Source organism: Salvelinus alpinus, chromosome 23 (genome assembly GCF_045679555.1).
Source record: "Salvelinus alpinus chromosome 23, SLU_Salpinus.1, whole genome shotgun sequence".
In the NCBI taxonomy this organism is placed as follows: Eukaryota; Metazoa; Chordata; class Actinopteri; order Salmoniformes; family Salmonidae; genus Salvelinus; species Salvelinus alpinus.
Genome location: NC_092108.1, coordinates 47,494,384 through 47,508,520, shown reverse-complemented (window position 1 = coordinate 47,508,520; position 14,137 = coordinate 47,494,384). Strand labels below are relative to the sequence as shown.

Genomic DNA, 14,137 nt, shown 5'->3' with positions numbered 1-14,137 from the left:
TTCAGTGCTACAGGAGAAAATAAACTGGCATTTGCTCCCCATCATTATATACACTGCTCAAAAAAATAAAGGGAACACTTAAACAACACAATGTAACTCCAAGTCAATCACACTTCTGTGAAATCAAACTGTCCACTTAGGAAACAACACTGATTGACAATAAATTTCACATGCTGTTGTGCAAATGGAATAGACAACAGGTGGAAAATATAGGCAATTAGCAAGACACCCCCAATAAAGGAGTGGTTCTACAGGTGGTGACCACAGACCACTTCTCAGTTCCTATGCTTCCTGGCTGATGTTTTGGTCACTTTGGAATGCTAGCGGTGCTTTCACTCTAGTGGTAGCATGAGACGGGGTCTACAACCCACACAAGTGGCTCAGGTAGTGCAGCTCATCCAGGATGGCACATCAATGCGAGCTGTGGCAAGAAGGTTTGCTGTGTCTGTCAGCGTAGTGTCCAGAGCATGGAGGCGCTACCAGGAGACAGGCCAGTACATCAGGAGACGTGGAGGAGGCCGTAGGAGGGCAACAACCCAGCAGCAGGACTGCTACCTCCGCCTTTGTGCAAGGAGGAGCACTGCCAGAGCCCTGCAAAATGACCTCCAGCAGGCCACAAATGTGCATGTGTCTGCTCAAAAGGTCAGAAACAGACTCCATGAGGGTGGTATGAGGGCCCGATGTCCACAGGTGGGGGTTGTGCTTACAGCCCAACACCGTGCAGGACGTTTGGCATTTGCCAGAGAACACCAAGATTGGCAAATTCGCCACTGGCACCCTGTGCTCTTCACAGATGAAAGCAGGTTCACACTGAGCACATGAGCACATGTGACAGACGTGACAAAGTCTGGAGACGCCGTGGAGAACATTCTGCTGCCTGCAACATCCTCCAGCATGACCGGTTTGGCGGTGGGTCAGTCATGGTGTGGGGTGGCATTTCTTTGGGGGGCCGCACAGCCCTCCATGTGCTCGCCAGAGGTAGCCTGACTGCCATTAGGTACCGAGATGAGATCCTCAGACCCCTTGTGAGACCATATGCTGGTGCGGTTGGCCCTGGGTTCCTCCTAATGCAAGACAATGCTAGACCTCATGTGGCTGGAGTGTGTCAGCAGTTCCTGCAAGAGGAAGGCATTGATGCTATGGACTGGCCAGCCCGTTCCCCAGACCTGAATCCAATTGATCACATCTGGGACATCATGTCTCGCTCCATCCACCAACGCCACGTTGCACCACAGACTGTCCAGGAGTTGGCGGATGCATTAGTCCAGGTCTGGGAGGAGATCCCTCAGGAGACCATCCGCCACCTCATCAGGAGCATGCCCAGGCGTTGTAGGGAGGTCATACAGGCACGTGGAGGCCACACACACTACTGAGCCTCATTTTGACTTGTTTTATGGACATTACATCAAAGTTGGATCAGCCTGTAGTGTGGTTTTCCACTTTCATTTTGAGTGTGACTCCAAATCCAGACCTCCATGGGTTGATAAATTTGATTTCCATTGATAATTTTTGTGTGATTTTGTTGTCAGCACATTCAACTATGTAAAGAAAAAAGTATTTAATAAGAATATTTCATTCATTCAGATCTAGGATGTGTTATTTTAGTGTTCCCTTTATTTTTTTGAGCAGTGTATATCTGTGTATGTAGTAAAATACTGTATTACACTTGGAGTTAACACTTAACTACAAACTGTGAAAATAGACCATAATAAAGGAGCGGAGACAAGGCAAGGAAGCCACTTGAGATTGAACCGTAGACACTCAGACTGTAATAACCTTAGCCAGCAAACCTGCATCATCAATAAGCTTACAATCATTGAGTACATTTACATGCCCACTAATAATTAGATATTAAACTGATTATGGCAGTTTTCCAAATATTGAAATAACCTTAATCGGCATAATTTCAAAATTGAAATAAGCATACGCTGATTAAAACACCTGGTTTTCTGAGCAATCTTTAAAATGTAAAATTATTAGGACATGTAAACAGTATATTAATCGGTGTTCCAACAGTGTATTTGATTTGCGCATGTGACCAGCTTCGGTAGCGCAAGCCTCCCTCTTATGCATGAGTGAAGTATATTCAAGTATAAAAACTGAAAGTATGCATCTTACAAATAGTTTTCACATACATATTGTTTTATGTCCAGAATCAAATAGCCTTCGCAAAATTAACATGGTCACTGTGGTAGAGCATTGATTTTGAATACCGATTTTCCTCATTTATTTAATTCCCATCAGGTAGCCTCATTTCAGATGTGTCCATGTAAACATTATTATTAGGGATTTTTGCAAAGCATGTAAACATTTTAAACAAATTATTACATTCATCTGACTATCCACAATACTTTTATTATCATTGAGCTGAGAATAATGTTCCCTGTGCACTCCTCTGGTGCTAGAATTTTGAATAAAATCAAGAGTTATTTCCCACTGGGAAACAGACAATTTTAATGTCTATTCCACATTGGTTCAACGTTGTTTCATTGAAATGACATGGAAACAACGTTGATTCAACCGGTGTGTGCCCAGTGGGTTGGGAGGTGATTCTCACATTTGACTCATTTGAGTTGTTAATTTCCCTCATCACAATGAACTAATGCCTCACTATCATCAGAGACATAGCACAAACGGAACTCATCTGTCCAATAGGTGGCTCAGACAGCAGCAGCCTCTTGCACTCTACGCCTCTAAACTAATTTGCAATGAAGAGATTAATCCTAGATCAGTTAGCCCCATTGCAGTGAATACAATTTGTGTTTTTAAAAGCTCTCAAAGCAGTCAAAACAATTAGGAGCTGATATTTAGAGCCCCGTTTAAACCCGGTGCTAACAGGCACAATCAGAATGTGGACCAGGAAAGATCAGAAGTTAGAACCAGGTATAAACAGGGATAAAAGAAGAAACTCCAACATGCCAACTTGCAAGTGTTTCTATTTTCTATTGAAGTGATTTTTTGATCTTACCACCATTGTCAGACACATATTGAAAACCTTTGGCAAAGGGTAGGGAGGGGGAATTTGAGCAAAGTTAACAGGTTTTTGCAACTCTAAATGCCTGTCCACGTAGACAACACTCCTGGGAGATGGGTGTCATGCAGGTTCACGATCCAGTCCGGCTCTAACACATGGTCCAGCTACTTACGTCTAAGCAGAAAATTAACAACAAGGGCAAGGATTGTTGTATGAATGTTGAGCACTGACAAAATAAAAGTAGCCTCCAGACACAAATTATCTATAAAAAATTAAACTCCTTTATTGTGTTCTCTTATATAAAAGAAATACAAAACAGAAACATTGACACCAGGCAAGGGGTTAGGGGGTATAGTAGGCAGAACATTGAATTGTCAGAAGGATAGATAGATGGATGGCTGGACAGATGGATGAATGGACAAATCGATGCAATGAGGGCGGATGAAAACAGAAAGCACAGTCCTGTCAAGTCCCCTCCCTCCCTTATTTTTTGCAGCGGGCCTCTTCAGGGCAACTCAGTCTTATCTGCCACTTCGGCATGGCCAACCTCTGCCCCCCCAGGGGCCAGCAACGTCCTCCTGTTGTAGTGGTGATGGCCCTTCATGATGCCCGAGTTGTTGTTATCGTTCAGGATCTGCTTCTGCTTTTGTCGGTTGAGCGACTGGACCAGGCCCAGCACTACGGCCGCCAGCGAGTACTGGCCCTGGAGCTTGCGCGGCTGCATGATGAGCGGGTTGGGCTGCACACGGCCCATCAGGAAGTGTGTGCGGATCTTGCCCTCCTGCTCGCTGATGCCCTTCACGTAGATCTCGCCACGGTACTCGAAGGCGAAGCCTCGCTCCTTCAGGATCAGGTAGGTGTCCTCAGGCACCTGGATCTTGCCACTCACGCCTGTGCTGTCCATGCGGCTCGACAGGTTCACTGTCTTGCCCCAGATGTCGTACTGGGGCTTCTTGGCGCCGATCACACCCGCCACCACCGAGCCGTGTGCCATGCCTGAGAAAAAGAAGGAGGGGGAAGATGACGAAAATGAAGAGAAGGGGATGGAAAAGGAGGAAGAGGAAGAAAAATAGGAATATGAGATGATTGAGTGGAGAAGGGAAATCGAGAAGAAAAAAAGGGAAGATAAAGGAGAGGAAAAGAAAGACGAGTGAGAGTTTTAGAAGAGTTAGCTCCACCTAGTGACAAAACTACAGTATGTTAATGTTAATGAATTTCAAACACTTTCATAGTCTATTCATTTTGAGTGGTCGCCAGGGAGGAGCACATGGGATTTCTTACCAATTCTTAGCTCAAAGTTGTTGAAGGAGTGCTTGTTGATCTCCTGGATGCTCTCGTTCAGGGCGATGGCAAAGTCGGCCAGCTCACACAGATGACCCCACTTGTCCTCACATTGCTATGAACACAGAGAGGGACAAGAATCAGAGTGACATGAGAGAGAACCCAAACCAGATTGACAGTGCAAACTGAATCACAGATTGAGATTATCGTGTTACCAGTGTCAAATAGAGTCAGAATTATGCCACACATGATGATGTACAGATAAACTACCCCCTTTAGAAATAAGGGTCATGTTCTGCGTTTTATGTCTTGTTACACCTTGTGCACAAATGTTACATACCTTTCTACTGCACCTACACATACAGCATGTACAAGGTAACAGCACAAATCATTGGTGTCAGTGTTAATATATAGCTTTTATGCAAGTCAGGATATGGCCACGAATTACTAAACCACAAAATGTTGATTTTGCTCACTTGTTTTTCTGGTGACAGTCCGGAGACTGCCATGTAGGTGCTGCCGATAGTCTTAATCTTCTCAATGTCCTGGAATCGTTCCTCACCAAGCAGCTACACAAAGACAAAGACGAACAGGGGAGAGAAGAAGCACAAGCAGTCCATTGTTAATGAACCGTGCTCAATATCGGCATCACTACCACAAAGTGTAAACAAGATTTGGTCAATCAATCGCGTGATTGATTGACACAGTAAGCAACTCATTATACCAAACAACCCATTAGCAACTTATAAAGCAAAGCCATATCATATAAAAGTGTTTCTTCATCGATCCACTGTGCCACTCTGCAGCTGCTACCTAAGTATGTGCTGTATCTTGGGGCAAGTTTCAAGTCGGGAAAAGGCACGTCTATTCCTGTCCAAAGAGGCGAGGCATTAGTCGACTGCAGCTGGTTTGTGTCTTGTTCTGGCCTCGTTTGGTGACATTGACACCGTCCGTGAATAACACGGTTCTATGGCAGATTTAGAACAGAATCTCATTGTCAGATACCACCCATTCCACCAGGATACTCTGTAAAACGATATGAATAGTTTAGTGAAAGATCTCACACTAGTTTTTTTGTACTCTGTGGAAAGCAAAGTGATACCTTTAATTTAAAACATTTCATACCATTGCATCTGACTAGCACAACTGTCAACTGCAAAAGCACAACAACATTTTTGAGTGGCTGGCCTTCCCTGCTTATTTTGATAGTTTGACTAGTTTGATAGTCATCCAATATGTTATTCTGATGAGTGAATTAAATAAAACATATGTTAGTACATAGTATGTTAGTGGGATAAAAAATATTTTATTGCAAGCGGCACCATTAAGACCAAGGAGCTCTCCAAACAGGTCAGGGACAAAGTGCTGGAGAAGTACAGATCATGGTTGGGTTATAAAAAAAAACTGAAACATTGAACATCCCACGGAGCACCATTAAATCTGTTATTAAAAAATTGAAAGAATGGGCCTCCCGGGTGGCGCAGTGGTCTAGGGCACTGCATCACAGCGCTAGCTGTGCCACCAGAGTCTCTGGGTTCGCGCCCAGGCTCTGTCGCAGCCGGCCGCGACCGGGAGGTCCGTGGGGCGACGCACAATTGGCCTAGCGTCGTCCGGGTTAGGGAGGGTTTGGCCGGTAGGGATATCCTTGTCTCATCGTGCTCCAGCGACTCCTGTGGCAGGCCAGGCGCAGTGCGCGCTAACCAAGGGGGGCGGGTGCACGGTGTTTCCTCCGACACATTGGTGCGGCTGGCTTCCGGGTTGGAGGCGCGCTGTGTTAAGAAGCAGTGCGGCTTGGTTGGGTTGTGCTTCGGAGGACGCATGACTTTTGACCTTCGTCTCTCCCGAGCCCGTACGGGAGTTGTAGTGATGAGACAAGATAGTAATTACTAGCGATTGGATACCACAAAAATTGGGGAGAAAAGGGGGTAAAAATATATATATATTTTTTAAATTGAAAGAATATAGCACCACAACAAACCTGCCAAGAGAGGGCCGCCCACCAAAACTCACGGATCAGGCAAGGAGGGCATTAATCAGAGAGGCAACAAAGAGACCAAAGATAACCCTGAAGGAGCTGCAAAGCTCACAGCGGAGATTGGAGTATCTGTCCATAGGAACACCTTAAGCCGTACACTCCACAGAGCTGGGCTTTACGGAAGTATGGCCAGAAAAAAGGCATTCCTTAATGAAAAAAATAAGCAAACACGTTTGGTATTCGCCAAAAGGCATGTGGGAGACTCCCCAAACATATGGAAGAAGGTACTCTGGTCAGATGAGACTAAAATTGAGATTTTTGGCCATCAAGGAAAATGCTATGTCTGGAGCAAACCCAACACCTCAAATCACCCCGAGAACACCATCCCCACAGAGAAGCATGGTGGCGGCAGCATCATGCTGTGGGGATGTTTTTCATCGGCAGGGTATGGGAAACTGGTCAGAATTGAAGAAATTATGGATGGCGCTAAATAAAGGGAACTTCATGAGGGAAACCTGTTTCAGTCTTCCAGAGATTTGAGATTGGGACGGAAGTTCACCTTCCAGCAGGACAATGACACTAAGCATATTGCTAAAGCAACACTCGAGTGGTTTAAGGGGAAACATTTAAAAGTCTTGAATGGCCTAGTCAAAGCCCAGACCTCAATCCAATTGAGAATCTGTGGTATGACTTAAAGATTGCTGTACAGCAGCGGAACCCATCCAACTTGAAGGAGCTGTAGAAATTTTGCCTTGAAGAATGGGCAAATATCCCAGTGGCTTGATGTGCCAAGACAAACAGCTGTAATTGCTGCAAAAGGTGGCTCTACAAAGTATTGACTTTGGGGGGGGGGAGTTATGCACGCTCAAGTTTTCAGTTTTTTTGTCTTATTTCTTGTTTGTTTCACAATAAAAATTAATAGCATCAATCAAATGATACAAACACCAACAAATCCATTTTAATTCCAGGTTGTAAGGCAACAAAATAGGAAAAATGCCAATTGGGGTGAATACTTTCACAAGCCACTGTAGGTGTTCCTTTTTCACCTTTTTTATTTGCTGCTTGCGTCACTTTAAAAAATACATGTAATCCGTTAAACACTTAATACAATTTGTATGGCCTCACGTGTGTTTGTTGGGAAAGCAGTTGGGCTATCAACTACCGTTGAGAGTTTGAATAGTAGCATAGCATACATCAATTATGGGATATTGCAACTAAATACTGTAATGCTTTGCATTATAGAAATGTTTAGTTAAAGCTACAATATGTACATTTTGGGCGACAAGACCAAATTCACATAGAAATGTGTTATAGATCATTCATTCTCATTGAAAGCAAGTCTAAAATGCGGTCGATCTGTTCAATGTGCACTATTTCCCGTTCTTACGTTTCATTTTTGCATCTTTTACTTTCGGTTTTGTACACCAACTTCAAACAGCTGAAAATATTATATTTTTGGTTATGGAAAATATATTTCACAGCAATTTACATGGCGCAATGATTATCTACACTACTGTATATTTGCTTGTTTTGTCACATAAACTGAAATTAGGCAAACCATTTGAATTTTTGCATCCAGGAAATGGCAGAGTGATTTCTGTATAGTGCAGCGCAGAGTACCTGGATATAGCCCTTAGCTGTGGTATATTAGCCATATACCACAAACCGGCGAGGTGCCATATTGCTATTATAAACAGGTTACCAACAAATGTGTATTTTCTTTTGTCATACCCGTGGTATGCGGCTTTCAGCCATTCAACACTCAGGGCTCGAACCACCCGGTTTATAATTAAATATATAGTCTCTTCACTCTGTCTAGCCCATTTACGATCAATGAAACAAAACAAAAAACAAAATACCAAAAAAGTACTTTTTTGCGGGACAGTGAAAAGGACAATGTTGCAGTTCCCCACCTCGTCAAAGTCGGCAATGATCTCGTTGAGGAGGCGCAGACACTCCACTCCTTGGTTGTTCATCTCTGTTTGGGAGTAGAAGTCGGCAAAGCCCGGGATGGAGGCGAACATCACACCCACAGCATCGTAAGACTGGGAGTAAAGCTCCTGTGGAACAAAACGTGGGCAATATATGTTTAAAGAAAGTGGGGCAAGGAAAAAGCCATTGAACATTACATATAATGGAATTCTAACAATGTCAGGTAGTCATATACACTTATTTGGAAAAGTTCAAGGATGGAGGGGACATGTGATTTGCTCATATGATTTGAAAAACGAATCAGGAGTAGGCAGCACCATAAGTAAGCGAGTAAACTGAGATATGACTAAGGGGTTGATCAGGGCAATTTTTCCATAAATAGACTTTTAGCACGGTAGAATTTTAATGGCACATGATGCCTAAAAAATGGCTGTGGTGGTTCTTGTGTTAACATTTTACTGCAGTGGGTTAAATCAGGGTCAATCAGGGTTTCTTGGTAGTCTTCAACAAATCTACTTTGAAACAAAAGTGTAAACCTCACACACATGGTAATGGACTTCAAAAAAATAAGACTCCCGTACCATGTCAGATATAGAGATACAGTGGGGAGAACAAGTATTTGATACACTGCCGATTTTGCAGGTTTTCCTACTTACAAAGCATGTAGAGGTCTGTAATTTTGATCATAGGTACACTTCAACTGTGAGAGACGGAATCTAAAACAAAAATCCAGAAAATCACATTGTATGATTTTTAAGTAATTAATTTGCATTTTATTGCATGACATAAGTATTTGATACATCAGAAAAGCAGAACTTAATATTTGGTACAGAAACCTTTGTTTGCAATTACAGAGATCATAAGTTTCCTGTAGTTCTTGACCAGGTTTGCACACACTGCAGCAGGGATTTTGGCCCACTCCTCCATACAGACCTTCTCCAGATCCTTCAGGTTTCGGGGCTGTCGCTGGGCAATACGGACTTTCAGCTCCCTCCAAAGATTTTCTATTGGGTTCAGATCTGGAGACTGGCTAGGCCACTCCAGGACCTTGAGATGCTTCTTACGGAGCCACTCCTTAGTTGCCCTGGCTGTGTGTTTCGGGTCGTTGTCATGCTGGAAGACCCAGCTACGACCCATCTTCAATGCTCTTACTGAGGGAAGGAGGTTGTTGGCCAAGATCTCGCGATACATGGCCCCATCCATCCTCCCCTCAATACGGTGCAGTCGTCCTGTCCCCTTTGCAGAAAAGCATCCCCAAAGAATGATGTTTCCACCTCCATGCTTCACGGTTGGGATGGTGTTCTTGGGGTTGTACTCATCCTTCTTCTTCTTCCAAACACGGCGAGTGGAGTTTAGACCAAAAAGCTCTATTTTTGTCTCATCAGACCACATGACCTTCTCCCATTCCTCCTCTGGATCATCCAGATGGTCATTGGCAAACTTCAGACGGGCCTGGACATGCGCTGGCTTGAGCAGGGGGACCTTGTGTACACTGCAGGATTTAATCCATGACGGCGTAGTGTGTTACTAATGGTTTTCTTTTAGACTGTGGTCCCAGCTCTCTTCAGGTCATTGACCAGGTCCTGCCGGGTAGTTCTGGGCTGATCCCTCACCTTCCTCATGATCATTGATGCCCCACGAGGTGAGATCTTGCATGGAGCCCCAGACCGAGGGTGATTGACCGTCATCTTCAACTTCTTCCATTTTCTAATAATTGCGCCAACAGTTGTTGCCTTCTCCCCAAGCTGCTTGCCTATTGTCCTGTAGCCCATCCCAGCCTTGTGCAGGTCTACAATTTTATCCCTGATGTCCTTACACAGCTCTCTGGTCTTGGCCATTGTGGAGAGGTTGGAGTCTGTTTGATTGAGTGTGTGGACAGGTGTCTTTTATACAGGTAACGAGTTCAAACAGGTGCAGTTAATACAGGTAATGAGTGGAGAACAGGAGGGCTTCTTAAAGAAAAACTAACAGGTCTGTGAGAGACGGAATTCTTACTGGTTGGTAGGTGATCAAATACTTATGTCATGCAATAAAATGCAAATTAATTAGTTAAAAATCATACAATGTGATTTTCAGGATTTTTGTTTTAGATTCCGTCTCTCACAGTTGAAGTGTACCTATGATAAAAATTACAGACCTCTACATGGTTTGTAAGTAGGAAAACCTGCAAAATCGGCAGTGTATCAAATACTTGTTCTCCCCACTGTATATACTCATTTTTTAGTTTGCATCCCAATATGACATTTTATATACATCACAGAAGACTGAAATATAACAAAACCGTTCGACAATGAAACACTGGATTTGTAATCATTATAATGATTAATTATGAAATCATGAAAAATATGAATGACATTTCACCCATGAGGCGATTTGGTAATTTGACTGCAGGAAAGAGGTCTAAGTTCATTTTAGTTGTAGATTAACAATACTTAGTCACACATCTAGGTCTTTTTTGTATTTTTTTTATTTAATGTTTAAAACATACAATATACTTGCAGTGAAGCCACTCAACAACTACATCACATTAGTCATCTAACAGACTCCCATCCAGAGCGACACACAGAAGCAACCAGGGTCAACGCCCAGCTCAAGGGCACGTCGACGAAAAAAATAAATTAAAAAAATTTAAAACGGGGACCTGAACCAGCGATCCATCAGCCACCGGCCCAAGCTCCCAACCGCCAGCCCTCCAAGATCCCCCCCCACAGTTCCACAAGAGCTGCCCCTCAACCATCCGAGACCCCTTCTGTGGGGGGCACAGAAGAAATACAAATAAATAATAATAATAATTCAAAAAATATATTCCATTCCCCACCCCCAAGCCCCCCCATGCACCAACGACCAACATCCTGTTGGTGGCAAAAATTCTATATAATTATTTTAGCTGAAAAGCACGAAGTCTTGAATCTTGCGTCCTTTTATATATCAACTCATACACCCTGTACCATGGAATCGGTACATCAAGAATTTCTTCCCAACTATTTTGCTATCTATATGGCACAGCCGTCAACATCCTGGTCCTCAAATTAAACTGATATACTTTCCTATTTATGCTATTTTTATTCCTCCGCCAGTTTTGATTCCTTATATTTGGCAGACAGACCAGTTCCCTGCCTCCTCCGTCTGTCACCTGCCTCCTCCATTTTTGGTGTAATGCTGTAATCAATTGGTTGTACTCTGGGATTGAGCAGACCTTCCCATACAATTCTGATAACTCCATGAAGGACATAACTCTACCATTCCAATTTACAATATAATTTAAAAACAAAATACCCTTTCAAACATCTTTCCCATAAATACAGGTTTTTTATCAACCAGCACATTTGAGTTCAGCTTTAATATTTGTTGCAATATTTGTTCAATCTTTTCAGGGGGATGAAATTGAAATTGTAGCCAGCTCTGTAATGCTTGTTTGAAAGAGAGATACTTTGAAAAAAGTATCATTTTCAATTAATCAAAAATGAGACATGGCAATCTGCACAAAGGCAAAAAGGCAATTTTTAAACAACGGATGAGCTTTTCTTAGTAATTTACTTGAGAACTATTTAGGGTACAAATAAAACTTTTGAATAAGGTAAGCTTTTAGAGAGAGGTTTAGTGCTTTTATATTTGATAATCTCAACCCACCCAATTCATATTCATTATATAGATAGGCACGCTTTATTTTGTATGCTTTAGTGTCCCAGATAAAGCAAGTTATTTTTTGCTCATATAATTTGAAAAATTAATCAGGAGTAGGCAGCACCATAAGTAAGTGAGTAAACTGAGATATGACTAAGGAGTTAATCAGGGCAATTTTTCCATAAATAGACAGGTATTTACCTCTCCATTGTTCCAGGATCTTGTCAATTTTTACACGTTTTCTATTGAAATTCATTGTGGAGAGCTCATTTATATATTTTGTGATATGAATACCTTGTATGTCTACTTCACTGTTAGCCCATTTTATAGGTAAACTGCAGGGTAATATAACATTTGTATTTTTTAAAGATCCAATACGTAATATTGTACACTTATTATAATTAGGTTTTAGTCCAGAGAGTACAGAAAAGTTATCTAGATCTTCAATGAGATATTGCAGGGATCTAGCTAATATAAAACTTGAGTCATCGGCATACATGGACACCTTTGTTTTTAAGCCTTGGATTTCTAATCCTCTAATGTTGCGATTTGATATGATTTTAATAGCTAGCATTTCGATGGCCATAACGAACAGACATGGTGACAGCGGACACCCTTGTTTAACTCCTCTTGACAATTCAAAACTCTCTGAGAAGTAGCCGCTATTCACTATTTTACACCTGGGGATATTATACATGACTTTTACCCATTTTCTTTTTCCTGTCGGGTTAGAATTATTTTGTGAGGTAGCCGGATCTTTCCACGATGGAGTATGTTGTTCCTCCATAGCATAAAGCGTTGATACTTCCCTCAGGATTCGATTTCCCTCAGAATTCGATTTCCCTCAGAATTCGATTTCCCTCAGAATTCGATTTCCCTCAGAATTTCTTTAGTATCCAGGTTGGCTCTGAACTGCAACCAGTTGTTTACAAATGTTTTTAACGATGCATCTTTTCCACGACAACCGAATATGTAATCCCGAGTTACAAAATGCAATAAAGTTGCTTTCGCTGTTTTGTTTGTAATCAACAGGGCTGTGATGAAAGTTTAAATTAGTGCTTACTCGAATACTTGCTTGAAAAGCTCAATGTTTTCCAGTCGAATGCTAATCTGTTTCACCAACTCATCTAGTTCTACACTTGCCCCTAGCAGGGATGCAAATTATGAGGGACTGTCAAATCATCACCACTAGGGTGCAATGTTAATACATCACAAATATGCCAGTTGATGTAGGCAAGGCATTCATTTAGATAGAATAATACGTAGACTAAAAATAGCTATACATGTTAGCAGTCCTTTTAATGATACTACATTCGCAATTCATTTATGCAGTAGTGAGTCAAAGTTCAAGCTTATTAAACAATGGTACTGTAAATAATTGCGTTAACTTAGTAACAGGTTATGTATATTTTTCATACTGTGGCAAATGAGCTATTATGGTTTAATTAATTAATCTCTGGCTTAATGAGATTAATTAATTATTTAGTGGATGCTCTTTGCTCCTGTGTACACAGGTTTTAGATATACTATACAATTTTGCTCTAAATTAAAACTGAACTATTTGTCTTTTATTTGTCTGATACCCCCAAAAATGTTTTTGACTTGAACTGATCAATTGATACATAGTCTCTCTCTCTATCAATCTATCAATCAATCAATCAATCATCCATAAAATCAACCCATTGCGTTCCATTCGTAACTCCCTGGTTTGTAGATTTGCATCTCGGGGAAACTTCACGCCTGGGACATAATTGTGTCTTCTTTGCAGTGGCGACGCGTCATTCCGAGCAACCACTATCCAGCAAATGCCGCTGTTTTGCATATCATTCTGACATTCATTCGCAGCACAATATTATATCATACCAGTTAGCAAATAATGTAAACAAAATCATTGAATTCTGATAAGAAGCATACTCAACTCCTCCCTATCATATTATTGTTTTGGTAAATTGTCTTTGAGTAAGGCAGCTTCAGAACGCAGCTGTTTCAGCCTCTCTCCATGCCTTCTGGGGCAGCCATAGAAACCACAGACCGTTGGCGTCATTGATCTTCTCTGTTTTCGTGTGATTTGCTTAAGGGTGATGTCACTAACAACACAGCAGCACCTATTGGGAGAGCTGACTGAGGACCAGGCAGCTTCTGCCCGCCTGGGTGCCCCTTGGCAGTGCCAGTCCAAGAAGGCTCAAGGTCATTGGTCACAGATAAATCAACGTCTTTTCTCTGGTAACTTTGATTGGACTGATGTGTGTCAACTTACAGTAGCTGAAAAGATATCGTGACACACAAATCACGTTGATTATCTTATCATTTTCTAAATTAGCGTTCTGAAGGTAATGTAGAGATAAAACGTC

General features: G+C 42.1%; 1 protein-coding gene across 3 annotated transcripts in view; it reads right to left on the bottom strand.

The window, feature by feature from the left end:
- Positions 1-3,232: 3,232 nt before the first annotated feature.
- The window catches only part of adcy8 (adenylate cyclase 8 (brain)), a 202,229-nt gene continuing 191,324 nt past the window's right edge, over positions 3,233-14,137 (bottom strand). For all 3 annotated transcript variants that reach the window (XM_071362588.1, XM_071362589.1, XM_071362590.1), the window contains 4 exons: positions 8,144-8,290; positions 4,732-4,824; positions 4,256-4,370; positions 3,233-3,970 (listed from right to left, as the gene is read on the bottom strand). In XM_071362588.1, the coding sequence (XP_071218689.1) occupies positions 3,480-3,970; positions 4,256-4,370; positions 4,732-4,824; positions 8,144-8,290 (846 nt within the window). In that variant the 3' untranslated portion in view covers positions 3,233-3,479. The remainder of the gene's footprint in view (positions 3,971-4,255; positions 4,371-4,731; positions 4,825-8,143; positions 8,291-14,137) is intronic.